The sequence below is a fragment of the Neodiprion lecontei genome, chromosome 2, assembly GCF_021901455.1.
Source record: "Neodiprion lecontei isolate iyNeoLeco1 chromosome 2, iyNeoLeco1.1, whole genome shotgun sequence".
In the NCBI taxonomy this organism is placed as follows: Eukaryota; Metazoa; Arthropoda; class Insecta; order Hymenoptera; family Diprionidae; genus Neodiprion; species Neodiprion lecontei.
The window spans coordinates 42,248,982-42,275,190 of NC_060261.1; the positions used below are offsets into that span (position 1 = coordinate 42,248,982).

The window sequence follows — 26,209 nt, forward strand, 5'->3', positions numbered from 1 at the left end:
GGAACCTCCACCATCCGACACTGTGCCGCATTGTATGTTAATGTCAACGCTGCTCGAAACTCATTTTCTCGCTTTGTGACCCGAGGTGATTTGTACCCGTATGTCTGGTCGATCTTAATCTCAACGTTCACGCGCTCGAATGATTTGTTACTACCGGGATCCGTCATCCAGTGACCACAAGATTTCATAACAGAACGTATTATCCAACGTCTTCTACTGGACGTTCAGCTCTCGTTATGGCAATTTCGTTCTAATAACGGTCACTGTGGAGATTTAGGATTCCGTTTTTTATCGAAGACTGATGTATAAATTTCGAACATAGTCCAAAGTGTTTTCAGAAATCTAATTAAACCAATGGCCAATAAGACAGTTTGAACTCTGTAAAGTGTTCGTATTAACAATGGGCCGCATGGTTCCGCATGCGTTCTCAAACATCACCAGAATCCAATCGTCGGTGTATTCTTCTCAAAGCCATAAAGCTCAATTAAAAATACATCTACAGGTGCGACAAAGGTGACTATATTTCTTTGGGAACTGACCTTACCAACTTTACCCCCGATGTCGACTAAAAGGTTTTGAAATCCCCAGAGCTTCCACAAAACTATCGTCAACCTGACAACGTGCAACATGAAATAGTGCGGCAATCGGTGTAATCAGGTTAGGTATAATGGATAAAAACAAAAAAAAAAAAGCGGCGAATGTTTAATGGGAATTGAGATTTCGAGGGAAGGCGACATTGACGGGGGTTGTTCGCGCGGCGGGGTGAATGGCGGTATAGTTTACGACACGAGTGCGTGTTGGTTTACATTATATTCGTTACTCATCGCATTGCTCATTAGTCATTGCTGCACGTATAGGCGTGATCGTATGGCTGACTGAGAGCTGCAGGGACTCTTTAGTTTAACTGGCAGTTTGTCATTACTGGGATTGACAAGTGGCCGCGGGTCACTAGTTAATGTGACTGATACAACTGTCGCTTTGGTCATTCAGATACCCTCTGCTCCGTCGTCCGTTGCTGCGTACGTGTAAGTGACATACTACGAGCATGTGGCGATGATATTCTTTAATCCAAATAATTCAAGCCCGGAGCTGCGCGCGAGGCGCCTCGCGTCACATCTGTCCGCGCTTATCTTTTTATTGGTCCTATTAAAATTCAATTTCTCGATAGGTCTCGCCTATGCGTGAGCGTATTAGACCGCGCGTAAACCAACGTATGCATGGATCGGCCGCATGGATGGAAAGTTGTAAATTAAACTGCTGTAAGAGCCGGCGCTGATCCACGATGTACCTGTAATTGAGATATTTCTCTACCGCTGCTCGGTTACGAATCCATGTATAAATAAAATTCCTTACGATCTTCAATCAGTTTCGAGACGCGGTAATTAAGACGTGCCAATTTATCGCTCCTGCTTTATAGCCGCGATTGAAAATGAATGAACGTCGAACGGGAATACGAGAATTTAGCGGTATGATATACGGCGCAACAAAATAGATTTGCGGCTCGTCGTAGAGCGTAATTACTGGCATACATCACGTGACCGGTTTAATCGATCTTGTCCCTTGGTGAAAGTGTTTTTCACCACGATTTTTAAAACCCGTACCGTGTCTCATCTCTCCTAAGCCTTCTGCGTCAAACTGTTGGATTCGCGGTGATTTCGAACGTCAGGAATGAAACACCTGGGCTCTCAGCTTCGGGAAAAATGCAACCCAAGTCACAAGAAGAGGTGTCATAACTCACGGCTAGATACAGAGGCGTGATTAACATCGGTTAACCCGAAAGCGCGGAGAATATTTTATAGCTCGTTATGCGTCATTAGCATATTAATTCACCTCATCGATCGACAGATCGCGTGATCGACGAGTATCCGATAGTGTAAATAGATTTCAACAGCCTATAATGAAGCCCGGGGTTTCCGATCCGCTGTTTACTAACCCCACCCACTCCTTCAACCGAAGGATATTTTATCACCCCGACCCGTGCCGCCGATTCTTTCCGAAAGTTTCCAACGGCGTTAAACACCTGTCTCGATCCCCGATCGGGGTGAGCTTTGAAGAGTTCGCCCCTCGGCTCGCCGTAAAAGCTGAGAAAACTCGTTCGAAGTTTATTCTCGCGCCTATGCAGGGGTGGATCAAAGTTTCGTGATATGAAAAATCGTAGATGGTGAGGCGGAACGAGGAAAGGGAAAGGCGGAGACAAAGCAAAGGCCTCGGCCAGCGTGAGCGACACGAATCCCTCATTATGCGTGGCGGAGTCGCCGCGGCGAGAGAGCTGTGAATAAAAAGAGGCAGCGGCCGAGATAAGACGATCTGCGGGCAGCCGGAGTCGGGTGAAAAGAGGAGTCAGCCTCGTTACTTGGATCTCGGCTCCCTTCCGCGGCTACCAGGAATCATCCTGATCTTTGGCCCCGCGCGACCGAGGGGCGCCGGTCCTCGATAATTGTCAGAATTCCGGGTGAATCGAATCGCTGCGTAATTGCGAGCACGAGGAAGTAAGAAAGGAACGAAGAGCGGAGGGGCGCGGTTCGCGTCGAACGAGGGGGCGCAAAGTTAACCGGGAAACGAGCATAGATGTTATCCGAACGTAAACAGTAACGCGTGTACCTGTGCGCACGTAGGAGAACGTGGGACCGTGCAACGCGGCGGGGAGGTTTGCCGAAAATTGGAGGCAGCGACGGTGCCCGTTCTATTAATGGAAAATAAAAACGAGGGCCTAATGAAATGACTGGCAAATGGCTGGTTGGGCAGTGACAGCCCGAGTTCGAGATACCATCGCGAGCATTAGGTGACTAAATAATAAGCTACCGAGGTGTTCCCCATGTCGCGTGTTCTACCGACGCTCCGCTGCTGCGCCGTTCGCAATGAGCTCGTTTATCTGCTCTTCCAGTTTTTTCTTTTTTTTTTTCTTTTTCATTTTCTTACCAAGGCTCGCAACCTGCGCACCGCGTATTCGAGGAGTCGTCGCGAATGGTGATACTACGACTCTGAACTGACGAGAGAATGGCATGCTAAGCGAGTCGACGACTCCAGCCGCGAATCAATTGATTAGATTGTAATGCTTTCAACATCGCAACGGTTCTCACCCTGACTTCACACTTCACAACGCAGTCAATTAGTCTCGCGATCAGTCGAAAAAAGCTTCTCTAGATATTGTTTCTTTTTCCTTTTTTTTTGTTTTTTACGTGAATTACCGAGCTGTTTACTCAGCCTGCCGTATCGTTCCGAATCGTTCGCTAGAACGCTGCAATCAGGTCTGAAACCGATTACAGAAACGATCGATCTCAGGCCGTCGATCTTGAAAAGTTTCGATCAGATTTCTTAGGAGTGCAAAATTTCACGCCGACCAACGGTAGAAATCGAGGCCGTATCTCGAGTCCAGCACTGCGGCGATGCGAGTGTGAAAATAGCGTTAATCAAGTGAAGTTTATTTTGATCCACCCCCACGGACAATTAATTCTCCGGGATATTAGGAATATTAAACGCATAAACGTTGTGCCGGGGGCCCCCGTATATTCTGCGGGGCTATTTATTTTCGTGATGTAATCGACGCCGCCTTCACCGCTGCCGAGTTTGCCATTGATCAGCGTCGTGTTTGATGTTGCAGGAGCCCGGGGAATTCGAACACGTTCTACAGGCTACATCTTCGCGACGCGATCTCGGCTTGTGTGCGTGATTCGTGTTTAACGAATCCCCAAGACAGGGTCCCGTGAACTTGCTCTCTTACGTCCGACGACGACGACCGACTGATCGTCATCCCGACGAATCCGGCAATGTACCAACCAACTCTCGCGCTCTCTCGTCGCTGCATATTCTGCAACGGCGCGACGTGCTTCTACTTTCACTCTGGTTCCCTCCCGCCTCTCCCGGCGTGCGCAAGCATTCACAATGGATCGTCAAACCTTAATTACCCCGCGCACTTTAATGCGAAATTAGTTTAACGACGCAACGTGGGTAGTGCCCACTTCCTGTTACATAGTAGCTCTGCTCTGGACTCGTCAGCAGCTGCCGCCGTTCCCGTCGCCTCGTCGTCGACGTAACGTACGCGAGTCGGTAAGAGGCGAAAATGAGGGGGCGAAGAAAATTGGCGCGATTTCTCAACGACGCTCGAGGGATCCCAAGAGAACAAAACGACACCGGAGGAGATTCGAAAATCGCGAAGCCGACTTCGCTAATGCCCCGGAATTACGGAGAACCAGAATCGGGCGATTTCTTCCATCGCTACGCCAATGGGCGACGGCTCGTTAGCCGGGATCGGTCCCGGTGCTTGTCCATCGTCCGTGTTTGAAAATGTTTGAAGGGTGAACGAGGCTCGCGGGTCTTGGCCCAGCCTGATTGTCATCAACTCGTTTGATTGCTTGATATTATCATTAGCGAGCACTCGAGTGTTTCGGGACTTCCGCGCGCAGATATTTTTTTTACTTCTCTTTCTTCTTCTTCTTTTATTCCTCTTTTCTTATCTCATCGTTTAGTTTTACGTATTTTTAGCCATCGGTCGAGCGGCGAGACGACGTGGACGATTTTCGAGACGCCTCAATCTGGTCTACTTGTGTGAAAGAAAATTCGCCGAGTGCTCGAACGATATTCGACAACAAAATTGTGAGTCAAACTTGACTCGTGCGTAGAAGGCAACGAACTAGAGTTTAAGGATCCCCGCTCGCTTACAGGCTCACTCAGTGCAGCGCTGGACTCGACGACGACAGGAGGAATTTTAAACCGTAATTCAAGAAGGACTATACTACAACGCATACAAATTCGTGCGGCGAAGTTTATTGAAAGAATGAAGGATAAAATAAAAACAAAAGAATAAAAAATAAAGTAAAGTGGAATAAGAAAACGAAAAGAAACAGAGAAAAAAAACGACAACGAAACACAAAAATCCCTGTGAATACCTTAAGTCGATTACATTCACCGAATACTTAACTAGTTAACCTTAACGTCGAACGTATGCGTTACAAACCCGTGAGCTGTTTCTCATGAGACGAGCAACGGACGAACCCGTAAATCTTTCTCTTTGCCTATATCTCTGACCTCGACAATTATTCCATATGGTATTGCCGAATGAATGGATTTATTATTATGTTTTTTGTCGTTGGCATAGCATCCGTTTATCCACAGCTACCTTTCCACCTATACCGCAGAGTGCGACCATCTAGGTTACCGAGCTGGAGATATTTCGAGTTTGTTGACTTACCGGGGTCAGAGGAGTCCAGGCTTGTGGGCGCCTGCTGGCTGAGGGGTCCGGGAGTGCCGCCACTTCCGGGGCTGCGTGCGTCGTCATTGCCGCCCGGTCCGGGGTACGATAGCGACGAGGAGGGTGGCCTCTGCAAGGGAAGAAAAACAGAACGATTAGCAACGGCACACCGGATCGATAATAAATACATATTAAAATATTTAAACGATCCGCACGACGGGGCCGCGGGTATGAGAACGGAGATAGTGAAGAAGTAGGGAAAACGCGCGGAGGAGAATAAGAACTACCAAGATGAATAGCAAGCGTTCAGCGACCCTGCACGGCAGAAACGGCGAAATAATAAATGACAGGGAATCGAATTTCCCGCGTGCTGTTGGATCTTTACGTTTGCACGTTTATGCGACGTTGGAGTTTTATCCGTTTCTCGGTTCGTGTTTTTCCCCGTTTTCATTCCTCCATTTTGTTTTATCGTGAAAAATCTTGGAAAAATTTATATTACTGGGAGAGTGTATGGAAGCCGAAGGAATATGTTGATGGCGCTTGCTACTGACCGAAGTTGGCTCTGTAACCTTCCGCTGGCTTCGCTAACTATACAGTATATCTTGTAACAGGTTCTATCCATCCATCCATCGCTCTATCCATCCATTTCCCACCGAGTTTACCCGTTCGCGGAATATTTTTCAAACAAACTATAATCCTCTCAGTCGGCTAACGGCTGCACGCGCAGGCACGAGACGGGATTAATTATAATTTAAAAAAAGAAGCACGATCATAAAGAAAGTAGAAAAAACCAGAAAGAAAAATTCCAAGACCGAGCCGGAGGAAAACTTCCGATAAATCCGGGAGAGCCGTTCGGCTATGCGGACAACCTGCAAAACGCGTGTTTCGATACTTAATATTGTAGCAAAAATAAACATGTAAAACGAATCTATGATTATACAACGATAATTACAAGCCCGGCGATATTATCACAACTATCAAGTTATCGCCTGCGGAAAGTACAGGCTTGGTAGCCGGAGGAGGGAAGATGGGCTGGAACTATTAGCAGAGAAGGAATCTAGAGATATTCTATGAGAGGCGCTATTACCTACAGTAAGTGAGAGGTACATAAATAATGCATCGGCCGTCGCCGGGTTTCCCACTGGCCAGACCTCTGCTGCTGCTGCTGCTAAGAACCAGACACGATCAGCCCGGAGCCTGCAGCAGTTCTCGGTGCTATCTCCAAGGTGTGGATACCGCAAGTATGTTATACCTACCCACGGTGAGTCGGGTGCAATTGCAGCGAAGGTGTCAATGCGGCGCGAATGTGCAGCGGGCGAGACGCGTGGGTGCGGAATCGCGCGCAAGCTGCGACTCACTGTCACCAACGGACAGAGACACCTCGTACAAGTATTACTAACGTTGCAAAAAATCTGCAGTTATACGCACTGGCTCTCAACTCTCGACGTCGATGGAATTCCGTAGTGATTTGCAACGTGCGACGTTAATCGGCAACGATCGCACCTCCGGTGAAGCACCGTTCACATTTTCACATGAACAAGTGTTATTTATTAATAAACATTGACGAATTGCAGAGTGTACGGCGCAAATCCGTGCACTGTCTAACATTGGCATCGAATTTTTTCGTGGTGTAATCAGGTACGCATGGTGCACACGTACCATATTGAGAGAGAGAGAGAGCGAGAGAGAAAGAGGAAGAGAGAGACCCTCTCCGCGGACACGAGACGTCGCGTCGTCTTGTCACGTATTTCGGTAATTGCTCGAGTATTTCGAACGAGCAAGGCCTCCGGCTTGCCTGCCTGCCTGCCTGCCTCCACCAGCCATGCCATTACCATACGCTTTTGCCATACGAGTATGTGGGTACGTCGTACATACGGATACATCGAGTATAGCCGTACCCCTCAGCCCCCTGGCCGCCCTTCGCCGACCGTCGACCGTCGCCAACGTGCGGAGCCACCTTCTCTCCTCTCCTCTCCTCTCCTCTCCGAGGCTCTGGCGATCTGACGTGACGTCACTTCCTACTAAACGTTGGTCCGCCGGTTTTTTTAAGTGGTGGGGTCCACGTACGTGATGACTTGTGTCGATGCAGTGATAAACTGTTAAAAGCAATGTCGAGCGAGCTGCTCGGAGAGCGAACGAACTCGTATACGATGCTCAATATCTACGACTTGGTGCACTGTCGTTGCTGTTGCTGCTGCGCTCGAATCGCCGTCGGATGCAGTTCGACAACAAAGAGAGAAATGAGCCAGATGAGATGTTTACTCACGCTTTTCACAGCATGATAGAACTCCTCGAGTGATCTGCTACTTCGCGAATTCGTTTGCAAAGTGAAGCGTTCATGCCAAAAAAGTGCGCCAATGCAAACTCATTGTTAACCTGGTCACATTTTTCTTCAAAGTAGGATTTACCCAACGAGCATACAAGTGATCCGTTGCAAAACATTGCGGTAATTCACATCGGAACGCGTAGTTCCACGTCATCTGGTCGCTGATAAAGCACATCCTTTTGGAAATCAAGCTCACGGTCATCGAATGTGTCGCTAATAGTTTCACCAACTATTTGGATCACAATGTTCTTATCTCCTGATTTATGCAGTGGCTCGATGATGACTTCCAACCTTGACCTTGACACACCCTCCTTATATTCTCCTCAAACTTTGTTACGTCATCCTAGTTCTGATTAGCTCGTCAAATCGTTGAAATCGGTCATCAGTTCTCCATCAGAAACACGAGTGACGATACTGCCGGATGTCTGTCAGTGTGACCACGATAATCTTCAACAATTTCTAACGGATGTCTTCGTGCAGTTTGGTCTCTGATTAATTTTCTCGCAGATCGGTGCCACCGTTCACAAAATCGTCCCGAAGACAATTCGCGTCGACCATATTCGTGTCCAAGTGTGAAACAGAAAAACAAGATGCGAACGTAATCGCCCGAACCAACATACATACCGCGCACGTAATTCTGTCATAGGCATTGAATATTGCGGCCGGATTGACGACTCTCAAGGTTCTGTCCACGGGCTGACCGCTCCGAGGTCTCTGGTTTGTGATCGAGCTTACGGTATATCCCTATCAGCCGTGCTACATCGATGGAATAAATAATACAGACGGTCGGTCGAGTAAGCGAGCAAGTAATGGGTTTTGACGGGTGTTCGAACCCGGTAGGTATAAGAGACACGGACGCATGCGGAACCTGGAACCAGAGCGGAGTGCGACTGGTCTCGTCGAAGAGCGTCGAAGAAGAGTGGATAATTCGTATTGGAAGCGTGTGCGCCTTTCGTCTGTTATATCCATAGGATCGCTCGCTTCATATGCCGAGAGCATATTTCCGAGGAGGGAGTTGGCCGTGTGTGCTCTGCGTTTAATCGAGACTAGTTAGGCTCAAATAGCCTCGATCAATTACCAACGCGGGCCCCCGGAACTCTCGAAATTCGTGATCGCGCCGGACAGCGATCCCTGCAGCTCCGAAGCGTCCGTCGTGGTGAGCAGCTTTGTTTCTCCGTTGAACGGGGACCGCGCCGCAACTTCCGGTGGCACACGCGAGACGTCACACTGGAGTAATAAATTAATCGCGGGTAATATACGCACCGCGTTAAGCGTCTCTAGCCACGGTGCAACGGAACTCTCCCACTGCCAGCGAATCGGGATAATTCCGGTCGCCGAAACGACTTCCAGTTGCATAACGTTACCGTGGGTATGAATTAATCGGTCCCCTTAATGGTATACAATTATATAATTAGCCGGGAGCATTAGTCGTGCGACTGGCTTACCGTTCACTGAGATGCGGTAAATCTCTGCAATTAATTTATTGCCACCGGCGTGGCGGCGGCTGCTGCAACGCGGCGGACGAGAGAAGTGTCCAGATTATGCCCCTGCCTCGCAACATTGTCAAGGCGAGCCGATGGATCTGCAGAGGCGGTTGAACTCAACCTTGGACAAGATTTTCGGGCGGAATCGCGGGAGGATTAAAAGACGCGGTGTTTTCCGCCCGTATGAATCCGAGCGGCGGTCGGAGTCGAAAGGATCATATTTACGATTTATTGCAGCATTGCCTTAAGTCAACGTTTTATCTTTCTGTTACGTCAACTCGCTCGACAACCCGACACCCGACAGTTCTCGACCGGTAAGGTTTGCCCCTCCCTTCACCCCCAGAGATCGGAGTTTCGGACGGCCGGGCCTCGTGATGGGTGGCGCGCGTGGCGTCCCGCGATTTGGGTCTCGGGCCCCGAGAATCTTCTTTTACTGCACGCCAGGGGCCACGGAAGGGTTGAGGATCGGATGGCTTCAGCCCTTAACGAGGTCCGCAAACACCTGACCCCACCCGCCGGTGCGCCAACCCCGGAAGAATTTATGTCCCTGTATAAAGGGAACAAATTTACGACGGAGTGTAGCAACCCCCGGATTCTCCGGCAGCATCCCCCCCCACCCGCCGCTCCTCCTCGTCCACGGTACCATAAATATGGAATCCTAGGATTTTGTTTGTCAATAAAACCAGAGTCAGATTTGTAGCACGGGTGTTGCTGGGGGCTTTTACGACGCTTACTACCGCCGCTCCGCACCGACCAGCCATCGGCGCCCTCCTCTCGAGCCGATCTCCTCTCCCTTCGCGGCCTACCCTGACCCCGCGGTGATGCTGGTTCAACCAATAACGACGCCTGCCTCTCGACGTCCTAGCGAGAGAGAGTTGCCTCTCAATTAGACAAAAGACGCGCTAACTTTACGAGTCTTGACGCTCTTTTTCTGGTGGTTGTTGGCTTTTTTCTCCATTCCTTCTCTCTCTCTCTTTGTTAGTTTTATTTCCACTTTTTACGCCCACCAGTGTCGCAGCGTTGTCAACCGCTTGACGCGCGCTATGAAAATACTTTGAAATATGCCTTTTGCATTCCCTTTTATTACTCCTACCGCGAGAGACATTTGTTTGTTTCTCTGTGTAAGATTCGTTGTTCGCCAGATTTTCTACCGCTGTCTTTTCCGAGGGACCATCCGGCCCTACGCCACTGGACGAAACACTGCGGGTGCCTACCGCAGTAAGGGCTGGAAATGGAAATGGGAATGGTAATGGTGATGGTGGTGGGTCCGCACCGCTGGAGACTGGGTCCCAGAATTAAACAACAGATTCACAGTTACTTATACGAAGCAACAAACTGATGCGAAACGGACACACTGTCGTTTTCTTATTTGTGACTGTTTCTGTTTCTTTCATATTCTTTTTCTTTTGCGACTCTCCTACTTATTCCTTTTCCAAGAGTCTGGGCTCCTCCAGCCAAGAGATTAGTATCGCGTCTGTTTCAGAGAAGGAGGAATTATCTGGCTGTAATTTACCTCTCTCCGACGCACACTCACACACGCGCGCACAGAAACTCCTTTCATCTCTCTCATCTCCCTTTCCTTCTCGCTCGTCGCTTTGTCCGATAATTCAGGAAATCGAGCCCAAAGGTTCGAGAGAACGCGATGGAAAACCAGTTTCAGCAACGCGTGAACAATGACTCTACACTCACACGCGTATCGTTCGAGCGATGACGTCATAGTCTAGAATCGCTACCATATACTCTGCAGTTTCGAGAGGACGACGTATTATATGTCAGATGGTACAAGGCATCGGAGCACCACCATCTACGAATCGAAACGCCCATCATTTCCAGTTAACAAACCTCGTCGCTATAATTCTGTTTATTTTTTCTTTCTCTTTCTCTCTCTCTCTCTCTTCGTGCGCCTCCCGAGCTTTCCGCAACCCCGTGATCGATTTCTTGCAATCATCGACAGAGAAAAGAGCAAAGAAAATATCACGAACACGAGAGGAATTCGAAACTGGGAAGGAGCTCGGCAGCGGTCCGTTGAGCTGAGCAGCACTGGGCCATATGCCATTCACTGACCGACACGAATGTTCGGTAAGAAATTTACAACGGTCGCTTAATCGTGCAGAGATGGAACAGTGCGATTTGATGAAATTCTGGTTCTGCTTTCTTCGGCGAGATTTGCGAACACCTCACGACGAGCGTATCTTTCACACACGATGGATGCCGGAAATGATCGAAAGCTTCCAATGAAACCACAAATCGAGTAGGAAAAAAAATTTGGAACACCAAAGATGGATCGTAGCTTTGCGCCACTGCCTGGGGCGAGTTCTAGCCACGAAACTCGGGCCAGGTCCTTTGGTTCGAGGAGCCTTCGTGGAGTTTTTGAAAGGCTGCTGAGAAGCGGCGCAGGGCGGGAGACCTGGAGGGCGAGGGGTACAGCGGGAAGGATCGGAGACCGCTCTCTCGTCCAGCTGATGGATCTAATCAACATTCCTCCCTAATCACGGGCCCTCTCACTCTTTTTCCAGTCTCCTTCGAGGCCCTCTTTCTCGACGAGCGCGCGGCCAGCAGCGAACCGACCGCCGGCTCTGCGTTCATTTTAATTTATCCGCTCGATAAATTAGACTCCCAAATGATCGCAGGCCACAAAATGTTGCAGTCCCGGGTACGCGGAGGCCATGGCAAAAGCGCGATAGAAATGACGGACGCCATGGCCGATCGCACCGAGAAACACTTCGCGGTTATTCCGTCCGAGGAAGGCGAAACTGCCGGTGCAGCGAGAGGCGGCGAAGAGATAAGAGAACGATATCGCGGCACTCCGTGCAGCGGCGAGACCCGTAGATGTGATAGGGAATGGACAGAGCGAGAAGAAATTTCTCTGGGAGATGTGGAAAGCAAAAAAAAAAATTGACAAAAAAACCAAAACACATGGAGGGAAAGAAAGAAGGTCCTCGGGCGTATCGTGACGTACGTGGCAACGTTATCCCGATATCGACGCATACCTCATAACTCAATAGCCGCGCTCTCACTCGCGCCGTCGGAACGATCGGTGAAAAGAAAAGAATAAAGAAACGGGGAAAAGCAAAGGCCAAAAGGGGCTGCGCCGCGTTATGCGTTCGCGCGATATGGCGGTACGTGGGTATACGTGTAGCGCTGCGCGTATCGCGCGCTCGCCTCGCGTTGCCGGACCACGTCCCACAGCTAGCAGATAGCGAACCGACGGACAACATTCTGAGGTGTGCTGAGCAACGGCAGCAGCGCAGCATCAGAAACGGCTCTCCGAGGTGGCAAAAGCGACGGAGGAGAAGAGCCAGCAGCAGGACCAAATACAGGCTCATATCTGGTGGCGTGGTTCTACGGCTAATTGGTTTCCCGTGTTGGCTCTCCCTCGGGATAAGACTCCCCCGCGTCCTCCCCGGACCAGACGTCCATGTGTCTGCGGTGACGGCCCTCATCCACCCGAGCCATCCGGCACCCGCGATCGCGCATGACGCTCAAACTCTGCCGCTCTAGAGCACCTCCGGTAGGATCGGTGGTGACCGACCAAAGTCCACCCGACGATTCACCAACCAGGACTAGGCGAGACACCGTTGAACGGGGCTTAATCAGGCCCCGCGATCGCATTAACCGTCGTCCAGTGACGCGCAGTCGTTCGACTCTACTTTTTACACGTTTTATACGCTGCCGCGCTGCTTTGCTGTTCTTCAGACATCCACGCGAGGCAAATTATGGCTAGGTGGTGATGCGAGGTCTCCGACGATAACAAGAAGGTCCATCTTGTCAACTCGGTTGCCATTTCTATCGGATCCGGTCATACGGGGTGTCGGTGAGCACCGCTGAAGGTGAAGAGATGAACCGAGGGACAAGCAGAGCCTTGACAACGGTCACTCTTCTTGCGCGGTACATGTAAGTCCTTAGCTCCCGCCGTGCAGGGGAATAGAGAGAGCGAGAAGGAGAGAAACAGCACGCTCCGGGCCCGCGCCCATGCCACACGACTTCTTAGACTCTGAGGTGACCAACTTTTTCCAACAAACCGCGAGAAGACCGCACGATTTAAACCGGACACGGTCCAAGGCCCTTTCTTAACTTCACCCTGAAAAACCGGCCCAACCTTTGTTCGAACTTTTTCTACCTCGCGGTAAAGGGTCGGTGTCCAAAATCTTATCAGCCCCATTGAATGTGACACAAATTGCCTGCTTCGGATACATCAAGGTCACGATTTTTTCCATTTTTGTACTAGGCATAGTACAACATTTTGAGATAGTTGCGACTCTTCGATGAAAAGCAACGGATAAAAATAATCTGTGTAATCGTCGAGATGGCTAAACTTGTCCCTGAATTCCAGACGTTGCATACGCAGAGGAAAGAACGCACCCACCACTGAGCACGGAGTACGCCATACGTTTCAAGGGTGGCGGATGGGGCTCGACAAAGTTTCAGGTATATGTTTACGGTCGAGTAGAATATACAGAGACAAGACTCTTTGCCTGCGAAAGGGAGAGGAGGACGAGATTATATGTGGGAGGTCGGTTAACCAACGTAGCGCGATCTGCGACTACCCGGGACTCGGAAGGACTCCGCAAGGGGGTGAGAGAGATACGGGCGCTGTAACCTATATCTGAATCTTTGATACCGGCTCCGAGACGTGAGATCCACGTCGCTCGTCCGTCCGTCGGTTTGCCCGTCCGCCTGTCCGTCCGTCTGTCTCTTTGCTCCCGGTTATCTCGCAGGAGCCGCACGTTTCCCCGCATATCTGGATACCCGAAAGCGGGACTACCTGCAGAAGATGTCACGGTTTGATCGCACGGCATCAGGGAATACGCGGGCTCTCTGAGCCGGCTTTTTTCCTCGACTTCTCCTCTCATCTCATCTCTCCTCTTCTCTTCTCTTCTCTTCTCTTCTCGCCCTTTCGAAATATACGAGGAATATGACCCCGTGCCATAAAATGCATTCATATTTAATGCAAACCGCCGCATGCTCGCGCGGGCCACACCGCTGGATGCAAATTGTTATGAAAGCATAGTCGTGTGCTCTGCTCGCTTTGCGTATCCCATCAGGGATATGGCTGGTCCCGGTAGTGTCACTCGCGTCTTCTTTCCCAGCCACATACGACGGGCCCCTCCGAGCCACCCCGCAACACACGTGATAAAAAATAAAATACTTTACAACTCGCTCATTCTCGTACACCATGCCACCTTCCGGCAGCATCGTCTCATCTCTCTTCCCCCTACGCACGGAAAACTCTGACAAGCGGCTGAATATTTTTACAGACAATTCGGCACGTCTTTGTGACTCTCAAACTTGTCAAAGTAAGAGTCAAGTTCTCCTCCGCTTTGGCTGTGCGTCGAAACTGGCAAAAAATCTTTGCTGAAGGAAATGCAACCTTGACCTTATACAGTTTTTACAAGCTTCGACCATCTCAACAAGCCTGACCATCGGTTAGCTTCTCAATTCCTCAAACCCTCGTGGAAGTAATTCTACAAACGACCATGATCGACAAATGTTGAGAGAAGTCGGAATAATTGTTGCAGAAAACATGACCTTGACCATTCGAGGACCGCTGTTACAATGCAGTGTTCCGAGACTAAGTTACTCGGGTGAGTAAAAACGGTGTTGGAAGGTGCGCGACGAGGAGAAGGAAGACAAGACAGGCTTACAGGTGCGCAACTTTATTACCATACGAAAGCCTGTTGGCCTAGGTAAGCCACGATGTGACTGAGTAATAATAGCTGCGATAATTGAGGACGGGTGCGTGGAATGTTGGTCCTGACACGCGGGACGGAGGGTATTGGTTTGAAAAGAAGAGTTAGACGTAGCGATGGGTCAAGTGCGGCAGTAATCCACATGTCAACCAGGGGTTTCTGGTACCCGGGTTACTTCCTCGCTTGTACCTTGCAGGCCAGAGACTAATGGGGAAGAGAGTCGCCACCTTCTTCTCCACCTCCGTCGAGCAACGAGCCTCGTGTTATTGTCGGTACGTGCGGGTGCTTACGAAGCGACACACGCTTCATAATTCAGGCAATAATTTAGGCATTCCTTCATGTTGGTGCCTGCGTGTGAGTTCACGATACGCTCCCGTGCAAGTGACTCTACGGCCTCAACGCGTGTCTCTAATAATCCTTGCCCGAGAACAGCTCGACTGCGCTTAAACGCGAGGGTAATTCGGTTTTACCTACACTAACCGCTCTGATAACGAATAAATTGATTCTCGTCGTTACTGATGCGAGTGCCGGATGCTTTCAAGTCGTATTCCGAATATTACCTCTCAGCTCTTTCGAGTCCTACAGATCAGCTTCGATGCCACGCGAATCTTTCGGGTGGTCCAGCCGTTGTGCAACGGGAACGAGAATTCAAGGGGGAATCAAGGTGTCGACTGAAACTTCCGTAATAACAAGATTTCTTACATATTCGGCCGCGGTTTTCGACTTTTCCTGACTTTCCCTGATCTTGGGAGTAAGTGGAGATCGTGAGAACGGGTTGGAACCGTGCCATGCAGCTGAGTAACTCACACGCTTATGTTGCGCTGATTGCGGAGCGGGGTGTGGCCGTTGCGTGTTTTAATTGCCATGCAATGACCTGCAGGCCTATCGATGCCGGCGTATCGCGGAGCTCCGCAATGCAGTTGGAGCCAATCAATGAGCCTTGAGCAGGCTCGAATAGGTAGGAGGTGGTGGGACGCGGTGTTTTCGCGATCCTCGCCTTTTTTCTTCTTTCTCCATTTTGTCGTTTATTCGGTTCTCGAACACGCGATGTTAATATCACAATTTAGTAAAGCAACAGAGATCGGTAGTAATTACCGTGTGATTAGATGACGGTGAAAACACTTCCGCGATCACTGTAATCCCCGACGAATAATTTGCATAGTTTACGTTTCTCGCGTCGTATATAACCTATCGCGTTGTCATATCCATATATAGGTATGCCGCTGCGTCGAGTGACGTGAACATCGTAATATCGCCGGATCGCACAAACAGGGCATTCTTATCTAGCTCTGAGGATTAACGGGCTGATAGGCTCGTCTCTAATATTCTGACTAATACACATATGCACACGGAGCCCGTTCCAAATAACACCGTGTACATCGTACAGCTGCTAGAGTCAATTCAGGATAACGAGTCACGGTTCGCTGTCAGCGAATGATGTAAACGATTTCTACTAATGCCGCGGTGGATCGGTTAATCGGGAACGATCGTTAATCGAATCCGATAAGGATTAGCAAAAACGCATGGATTACGCAATTGGAAGGAACACTGTTTTCTTGGCTCGGCCTCGTCACCGATACACACGAAAGGTGCCCAACTCGTCAAAGGATTAACCGGCACTATCGTTCGTGGTGACCACGTGGCGATTCCCACCCAGCGAGCAGATAGATAGGTGCGATTAGCCTAAACTAGATAATGCGTCAAATTAAAAGGCGTATTGCAGCGATCATGAGTGTGCAGGAAAAAGTGGAACCGAAAGGCCTGGTGCAGTCGGAGCAGACGGACAATGAGTCATGTCCGAGGAACTGGGAAGAGCGGTATAAAGACGGGGTGAAAAAAGAAAGAAGGAAGTGGAGGAAAGAGGAGAGGATGCGTGCTGAGGCGCGGTACAGAGGGCATGCTAATCGTGAATTAATTTACTTTTACTGGGTGCTGTAAACATTTATATGGGGGGACAGGTGCGTTCCCCCCGCGGTCTGCACGAGCCTCCTCACTAAACAGTTTTGTTTACTGCGGCCATTACTTGACGAGCGAGAGTGTGGCTTAAACGTACGTACATACGGACCTATGGACACCTATGCAGGTCTCGTGTGTGCGTGCGTGTTTCATTGCCCCGGCTGTAACCGTACACCTATATCTACCCGACAGTTTCAAATTTCCCCGCGAAAACACGTCACGCGTACGCAGAGAGTGAAAAATTCCTGCGGGTCAAGAAAACACTTTTCCCCTTCTTTCGAATCTAAATCTCCCGCGGCGTGATTATGGATCGGCGTCGCGACGTCGGCGTACATCATAGGAATATACAATGTACGCGTGTACAATGTAATATGTGTTTTGACACGATCGAATTCCGTCGTACGGCGGATGTTTCTTCTTCCTGGTCGTTTTCTTTTTTTTAACATCTCGGTGTTTTCTTTTTTCCTTCCTTTTATTTATTTATTTTTTTGTTTTTTCATTTTTTACGAAAAAAACTTTTCGAGTTCCTGGTCAATTTCCTGCGCGCTAGCGCTGCGCCCGAGGACAGGTAACCATTTAGATCGATGTTTTGACGTACGAGATAAAGATTCCGGTCTTTGTGGCTGAGTAAAAATAATATATAGACATGCAGACGGGTGTATACATGTGGTTTCAAAGAGTTCAGGCGCCGTCTCGGGGCGCCCATCGAGCCGAACGAGCTCCGGAGCAGCAGCAGTGGGTGAGGTGAGGGTACAACGTAAAAGTTGGCAGAAACTGTAGCGTAAATAACGCCACTGCTGTCCCGCGGCAGCCAACGTCAACCGGGGAGCAATTATAAACCATTCAAGCTACCGACGTGCGTGCCGGCAGACAGTTAGCGTAAAGCATTCGAAAAAGAAAAAAAAAAACAAGGAGAAACAAAAGAAGAAGATAAAAAAATAAAGTAAAAGTGAGCAAGAGGCGAAGGAAAGAAAACACCGAATAATAAAACGGTACCTGCATGTGTAACACGTATAGGCGGAAGACAAGAGAAAATGAAGAAGAAACAACGCGAACGACCGTCATTAGATATATTCTGCGCGTGTAACTGGGATAGTAATAATTTTTGGTTAATTTTCGGATTCGTCGAGGGAATTTGAAAATTGTAAGAACTGAATTGGATAAATTAAAAGCTCTCTTCGTACGACTCGATGGAACGAGGAATAAGGAACAGATGTTCTCGCCCGGGGACGAACCCGAAGTTTGCGCATATTTAATCAGGACGAGGAGAGAAGCGGCTCCTGCAGCTAAACGCTCGTCCAGGTGCCACCCGGAGTTTCGGTCGTCTCGCCGGCGACCAAAAGCCTCGGTTGAGCCTTCAGACGGCGCTCGATAACCGGAAGTACATCACTCGACACATCCGCCCAACCGTCTACGCGTCTCTTCTCGGTCGTATTACGCCATGCCGCCGCAGTCGAAACCCGGGGCCCGCTAACCTTGATATCTCGCTATCTTCCCGTCCAGAAATCGTCGCGGAACGATTTATATCGGATTATGATACGATGTAACAATAAAGAAAATCATTAAAAAAAAAAAGGAACAAGCTGGGACGGATGAAGTTGGGAAGGACGGGAAAGAAGAAACGTTACTTCGAGTGCGACTTTAACGCATTGTTTATATGCGCGGGTTAATCTCCCGACGATGCCTCGGAACGGAGTGAAATACCTGGTTACCTACCTCGCATTGTCAGACACGTGTGGAGCTTCTTGGTTTACGGAGTGTGTTGCAACCCTTTACGGTTACGGATTCACCGCGAGATAAGATACTTGCGTAAGTTTGACTCGCGGTAGCAACGCGGGCCTAATCTGCGCTAAGCAAACGACGATATTCTCTCGAGCGCTGCTCCTTATTAACGCTTCGTAAACGTCGTGAATACGACGCGCGCCTTCGGAACGAGGAAGGCACAGATTTTTCTTCCTACATCAAATTTCTCTCTCTCTCTCTCTCTCTCTCTCGCAAAGCTTAAGAAGTGCTTTTGAAAACGCGTTCGCGTTTCGTCGAGAGACACGCGGAACGGATCGGTGAAAAAGCAAAAGAGAATGAAAAATAAAAAAAAGGGAGGGTAAGGAGCGGGTGAGAGAGAGAGAGAGAAATGAGAAAAAGTCAAAACGATCCTCAGGAGATTCGTCGCCCTCGTTAAACAAACGAGCTTCTGGCTTGGCTTCTTGGGTGCTCCGCCGCCCGCACACGTCACATTACACTCGTTTTCCGCAGCCCGCAATTACAATAATAACAGGCCTCGGCTTGCCGAGTGTTGGACGTGGTTTCAGGATCGCCGAGGCGCACTTGTTTTGTGAAATTGATTTAACATATTCATTAGCCTATGCTAATACGGCCGGCATGGCACAGGATAACTTGCGCTCTCGTCCGCATACCTAAACGTGTACGTTATACGTGTACCTCTACGTACGCCGTTAGCTCTAAACAAAACTCACCGAGTAATATACGCGTCAGGATTCTTCGCCGTGATTATACTATATATTTATCGTCATTTACCTATGACGGAGAAAATTTTTCAAGGAAAACGTTTTCTTTTTAAATAGTATGGACGAATTTTTGATAAATTAATAAATAAATAAATGACGACGGGGTCGAGGGCAACGAATAATTCTCGAGAATCCGTCTCTCTCTCTCTCTCTCTCTGCATACAGGCGTGTCATTATATCGGCATTATCCTGGCCGGGTCCGCCCGACGACACGTACCGTGTTGTCTTTGAGAGCGTTTCAACGTGCGCCTCGTTTCCTAACGACCATTTCACCCCGTCCGAGAGCCAAGCGCGACTGGCAGCTCGTTGCATAGAAAATAACCGGTATAAATACGTCGACCGACCGCGGGGTGTACCACCGGATGCAAATGGTTACGGTTCGATAGTAGTGCAAACAGAAAAGGAAGAGAAAGGAAAATAGAATGAAAGAGCCGAAACAATAAAAGCAGAAAAAGAAAGGAAAAAAGGGAAAGTATGAAAGAAATAAAAAACGCCGACGAGAGGGAAGGGGGGAATTGTATCGACGTAATGACCACGACGTCGAAGCGGCGCAACATTTGGCGCAATACCTGTACTACTTATAATGATGCGGCAAATTGGAACTGGATAGACACCCTCAACACGCTTCGCGGACCCGAAAGGGTGCGAGCGACCCACATATGGAGAGCCTCGACACCTTGCAGCCAGGCCCCCGAACTTCGGGGCCCGAACTGTCGCTGGCTACACCCGTTCCGCGTTATTACATAAGCTAACTTGATGTCACGCTCTGACACTGCTCGAAATTACACGGCGTGCAAAGTGGGCCCTGGTTCCCGTTTCCAGTTAAAATATCGACTTATAATTCCGAGTAAAACGAATCTATACCGCTAATTTTGATTTACAGTATTCGATTCCTCGACGTGAAGACAAACCCGAATAATTCTCACGCAGGTGCGGTCCGGATCTGAAAGTCGTGCTTCCAGATCAATTTTGTCTGATAAAATTTCTTTACATAGATTTTCGCGTTTCGGTGGCCAATTGTCGTTCTCGAGGAGCGTTGGCAAAGGTTGGTCGTTACCTGGACGCTAAATCGTATGAGCGGCAAGGCTGAGAGTTAGCCAGGACGAAGCTGCCGCGCTAATGCCAACTAACGACTGCGCCATGCAAGCCGAAGTTTCCGCGCCCTAATCACGGGCTCTAATCACGCTTCGTTAACCCAATTTTACGAATTTTACGATATACCAACGCGGAGAGTTCGGACGGCAGTCGAAGAGTGGAAAATCGAGAGACGCACCACCGAGCCGAGGTTCGTGAGGCGAGATGAACAGACACGAATCCATTCTCTCGAAAATTGTTACTCCCTTTATTCGGTTCCGGGAATCATTGACGCGGCGTCGATTCCTCGAGGTAATTGCGCTGCCGTTTATCCTCGGAACAAGCGAGCCGGCGCAAGGCCCAAAAGACCCACCCCGGACTCCTGCAGCCTCTGGTGCACCTCGTGTCTAAGGCGCGTGGCTGCAGGGCTCGCACCCTGCAATTACCGCCACCTCTTCATCGCTGACCGTAGTTACGGTTCTTCCGTTGCGACGACGCAGCCCACCGCACGCTTTCGTACGTCGAAGAAGAATTAAGGAGAAGAAAATGAGAAATTAGGGGCCCCTTGGACTTTTCCGGCAAAGCCAAGACCGCAGCGAACCACTTTGAACGCATTTTTTGTCACAGTCGAGACAGACGACCGCTGAACTGCGCTCGAAGGGTCTGCTATATTATTTCGAACGCTCGCTCTTCGGGCATCGTAAAGAGTCGAACGGTCCGAGAGATACGTGACACTGTGTACGCGGCCACGCTACCTTGCAGAGTAAGTACGATCTACACGAACCCATAACCCGTCCAGCACGTAATAGTCAAAGACACCGGGCGTGAGAGGAATTGCCAAATCGAGACCGCCGTCGTTTCGCGCCGGGCACGTCGATTTACGTTATTAAAAACAAACACCGGAAGACTCGCTGCGCGCGGAAAAAGCCGATCAAATCAACGACGCTCCGAGCAGAATCGAAGAGAAGAAAGATAACGTTCGCAACCATGAGGGGAAATTTTTCGTTGATGTTCGAAATTTGTGATAAATTGAAAACTCGACAACTGCAGCGCCGCTAACGAGGGTGGAAATAATTCCCGGTAGTGTACAAGAGTCAGCCCTGCGTGAAAGGTATACGTCGTGTGAAAATTCGAAATTCAACGGAAACGGGTAACTGGATCCAGCGCGAGCTGTTTCGAGTTGCCGGGACTGTACCGTTGAAAACCACGTGGGCCCCCTGTGGGGTAAAAGACTTTCTCCGACTGTCGTTGAGCTTCCATGTGCGCCATGTGTTCGTCATCTAGGCAGCTCCCCCTGGATCCCCTCGAGGCCCTCGAGCAACCCTATTTTTCAAAACCCTCGGCTGTGCACCGTGTGCAGACTACACCAGAAAAGGTTGAACTTCACGCCAGCGATATTACGGTGGAAACAAAACTCGAGGAGCCGGTAAAGAAGAGACGGAGAGATCAACGCGCCACCGCGCGAGCCGTGATATATACGAATATTTTGACAATCCCCGACCCAGGAAGAAGCGGTGCAGGAATGAAGAATAGCGAACGAGGAAGGATAATCGGCGTATCGTTTCTCGCCTGCACGCGGAGTCGTTAAATCGAAGAAAAACCGAATGCGGCATAAATTCCTTGACCGCTGACCCTGCGGGAGGAGCCGAGACGCGTCGGACGATGGAGAATCCTGCGCCCGCGTTCCCTGCGGTTTCCTAAGGACCGTCAAGTCACGCCAACCTTATAGGGTAACGCAATATTTACTCGGGGATCACTCGGCGTAGTTGGCAACTCCGGTCGGCTCGTGTTCAGCCACTGTAGAGTCGGCGACGTGGGGTGTGGAGTGCAAGTCACCCGGAGTAATTGCCCGTAGGTAACACGGGCCACGTTACGAACCCGAAGGTGGAGTTGAATCGACGCGGTCGCGGCCGCGAGGAACCTGCGGCCAAACCTGCAACGAGTCGGCTCCCAACATTCCCGACACCGTTCCAAGAGAAGCCGAATCTCTCCGGTATTCCGACAATAATTCTCTTTCCAGGCCAACGAAACCAGGGCGAAGATTTTTTCCCGCTCGATATTATAGGAGCGATCGGCGAACCTCAGCCACGAGGCTGTCGAGGTCCTGGGAGCGTTTGTGTAAATATTATGACCGAAACGGCTGAAAACATTAAACATCTCGCCGATGGCGAACGGTGTTTGTGTACAGAGAGATCCCATACATTGGACGGTTTGTGTTTAGAAGCGTTAGTTTTTAGTTCGGTAGGTAGTCGGGAACGGCGGGCACAGGCAGGGGAAAAAGAGAGAATTCAGGGGCGAGACTACCTGGAGCGGAAGACCAACTTGAACCGAGTTGGATCAATTTAAACGGCAGCATGCCTCGCGGAACCACCCGGAGCATATACGTAATCCTCCGTCCTCTCTTTTATCTTGAAGAAGAACGTATACGTATGTATAATAAAATCACGAACGGAAGAAAATAAGGAAGGAAGGAAGGAAGCTTTGCCAGGGTAGAACCCTGACGAGTAAGTCGACTGCGACGAACGCACCGTCGCGGATTTGCGGAGGAAGCAGCTGAGTCAAAGTTTCTCCTCCATCACCGCCAGGGATTCTCAGAGAATCCTCCTGATCTCCTGCGTAATGCGACCCGTAATATATAACTCGAAATACAGTTTCGACGCGTTCGGTAGCTGCTGCTGCTGCCGCTGCTGCTCGAGTTGTTTCAAGAACAATTCTAACGCCCAATTACACGATCCAGTCACATTTTGAGGAAGAAGAAACACGCCGTCGGAGTGCGGTGACTTGCTGGGCGAAGGGGGCCGATATTAGCCAGGTGACGAACCCATTCGAGCGATTCCCCGCGATCCCTCTGGTCCAGGCATGAATAACGGATCAGGCGGGTACGATTATTCATACGTATTCGGGTGTGACGACTGGTTGACAGTCGCTGCCAGCTCAACCCCGTGCCCGCGGCCGCCCAGGCTGAGTAAGGCAAACGGCAAAGCACCCCGTCGCGAAGTTCCTGCTCAGGTTCCAGTCAGCCGGCCCACCATCGGACGTCGGTTCTACGACTGCTGCGGGAGGTCTCGATTTCACGAACGTGCCGCACTGCGCAATTACCTCGTTGCTCATGCCGTGGATGCCGAGGTGAAGGATTCGCTCGGAGGGCGCGTGTATTGTGACTCGGCGGAGCATGCGACGGTAATAATTATAGGAGGGTGAAATCGGAGGAAGAACAAATACCTAACGCGATCGACCGTCGTGCGTCTTGCGCAGCATCTATGGAATCCGTGATTGTTCTCGCTCCGTGAATTCGGTCATGTTCGGAAAAAGATGTCACCTTGTAGCTGGGATAAACCAAGGACGATATTTCAAGAATTAAGTAACAGATTTAATGACTGATAACGCGACAAAATTTCAGTTAATCGAATGTCGATTTCAGAGAAACGTAATCGCTCGTCATGTCTACTTGCCGTGACATACCTATATCGATCGGATTTACAGTAAAAAAAAATTAATTCCGTCGCCTTATCAATGTCTCGATATTTACGACTTTGAATTGAATTTTCATCAAAAGTCCACTTCGCGCTCCCTCGCTTGATCGTGACAATGATGAATAAAGACTTTTTTCCAACTCCATTAACCCGATATGCGTACGGGGTAAACCTAGTCTGAGCAAGAAACGTCGAGGAGGGATGTCGCGTACTATTTCAACCCCTAGCGGTGAAAGCAGCATGATCGGAGCAAAGGTGCACGAGGGGAACAGAGAGTAGCAGACCATGCGTTGAATTAAGCCGGTATTATTATATCGATAATGAAATTTGATGATATTGTGCATTTTACAGGCGGCAGCCCCCCACCGGGCATTGTATAAAACGAAACCGCACGTCAGCCGCCGCCGCCGCCGCCGCCCCTTAGATTCGGTACTTCGTATTATTACAACGGTTTAGCCTAGGATCGGTTTGGTTACGTTGGGTCGGATTTGGTTAGGATCAGATCTGGCAAGCCTCGGAACGGCGACGGGAACACGGCACGCACACGGCCCGATTCAATACGCCGCTGCCGACGCTCTACACGCACCGGGATATTCAATCCCGGACCGCACATGCGTGAAATCTCTTGGTTGTTGCGTTTTCTAATCTCAGGATTGATCCGCCCGCGAAGTACCGACAGAACCCGCCTGGCCGATACTTGAAATATCAAACTATCTCCCCGGGGACACTGCGTCGAATGATTTTTGAAATCGCGGTAAACTTGACGGTATATTCGGGGTGTGAGCTGATAATCGATACAGGATTTGCCCGTACGTACGTAGGGGGGTTAAAAGTCGGAGGATCGTTTCGTCGGGCGATATTTCTTTAAAGATTCGTTTCGGTCTGGCGCGTATCGAGGCTCGCCGGCCCGCCCACGAAGCTCTTCGCGTACAGCGCATAGCGCAGCCGTCTCTAAAGATCTAAATCCAAACGTAGTTTTATTTAATTCCGACGAAAGTCAACTCGGGGGTAGAAGCTGCGTAGATACTAAAGCAATTCCAGTGATCGAAGAAGCTCAGTGCCGGGCTGGCGAGCGCGCCTCGACGTCTTTCGGGCCTTTTGAAGAAGGGCTCCGAGTGAAAACAAACGAGGGATTTCTTTTCTCTTTTCCACGCTTAGTTCGCGGAAGCCGCGCTTATCGCGGGCAGCCCTGAATCAACAAACAGGAGTGCGGCCTGCAGGCTCCTCCACTACCTTCCGTCGCTGCTTCGATTACACACCCTCCGCCAGGAATCCATACGCGCGGATACACCGGCTCGAGCCGCGAGGCGCGAGAGAACGAGCCTCGACGGAATTCGAATGTCGAACACACCGCTTTGCTCCTCCAGGCCAAACAAACAACCGACTACAAAGGAACCCCTTTGTATACCGCGTAGCCCAAACGACGACGAGGTTCCTCCTTTCGAAAGGCGAACCAGGAACAAGAGCGCAGCGCGCGGTTTCATTAGCCGGGCATCATCCCGCCAGCCTCAGGGCAGCTGGAAGGCAGGTGAACTATGATCCATCCGTCCAAAGTCCGTATGCAGAGGCCACCGACTACAGTCGTCCGCGCGGTGAGTGACGGCCCAGGACGTTCACTGGGTCTTTACGTATTGTCGGCGTGTAAGAAGTCATATCTAATTGTCCGCGAGGACGATACCAGCCCGATAAGGTCATCCGGGACGTGCTTCGCAGCCCGATCACCGAAATACTCGCGGCCAAGACCGCCGCGTTCCTCCCGCTTGTCCGAGTCTCGCCACGCTCCGGATCCCTCTTCGGACGCCGGTGACGCGATGCGTGCGGAAAATTTTTTGGCAATACTCTGTGTTCGTCTGACAGTCGACATCAAAACCTCCTCGATGGTATTGCATTTCTTCAGGAACAACTCGGACCCTCGGTTCAGCCATTGAGACTTCACGGTGCGGCGAAACGTTTTCGCGCGGGGTTGAAAAAGACGAAGAAGACACGGTCGGCAAGGACGCGGAAGAGACGGACTCGATCCGTGCTCGAGGGCCGATCGAAGCGAGCCAAACGGAGAATAAGGAGGCAGCGGGCAGGAGACTGCCGAAGAAAACACTTATTCATGCAGCTCGCGCGATCGCCGGACTCAGCCACGCTCGCTAGGCGGACTGTTTACCAAATGCTCGGCTTCGTACGCTCTGCAGCTCGAGTTTGTCGTCGACGGGGGAGTAAGAAGAATAAGAAGAAGAAGAAGAAGAAGAAGAAGAAGAAGAAGAAGAGCAGAAAAGGGCGGCCACGAGGCGGTGGACGAGAGCGGCTAGCGGAGTGGCGATTCGTCAGGGTTCACATTATACGTATTAGAGTATGCCCGGAGTAGAATAACACCGATTCTCACCGCGTTACAGCGTTACGCGTATACGAGCGGAGGTTTACAAGCAAATAGAGGGAGAAGAATGGACGAGAAATTATCCGGCGTCGACGTCGTCGTCGGTGTTGCGGTAGCGGCGACGGCGC

At 50.1% G+C, this 26,209-nt stretch overlaps 1 protein-coding gene across 6 annotated transcripts in view; it reads right to left on the reverse strand.

The window, feature by feature from the left end:
- Positions 1 to 26,209, reverse strand: part of LOC107222053 (homeobox protein homothorax) — a 297,335-nt gene that overhangs the window by 178,507 nt on the left and 92,619 nt on the right. For all 6 annotated transcript variants that reach the window (XM_046730451.1, XM_046730450.1, XM_046730449.1 and 3 more), the window contains one exon: positions 5,189 to 5,318. In XM_046730451.1, the coding sequence (XP_046586407.1) occupies positions 5,189 to 5,318 (130 nt within the window). The remainder of the gene's footprint in view (positions 1 to 5,188; positions 5,319 to 26,209) is intronic.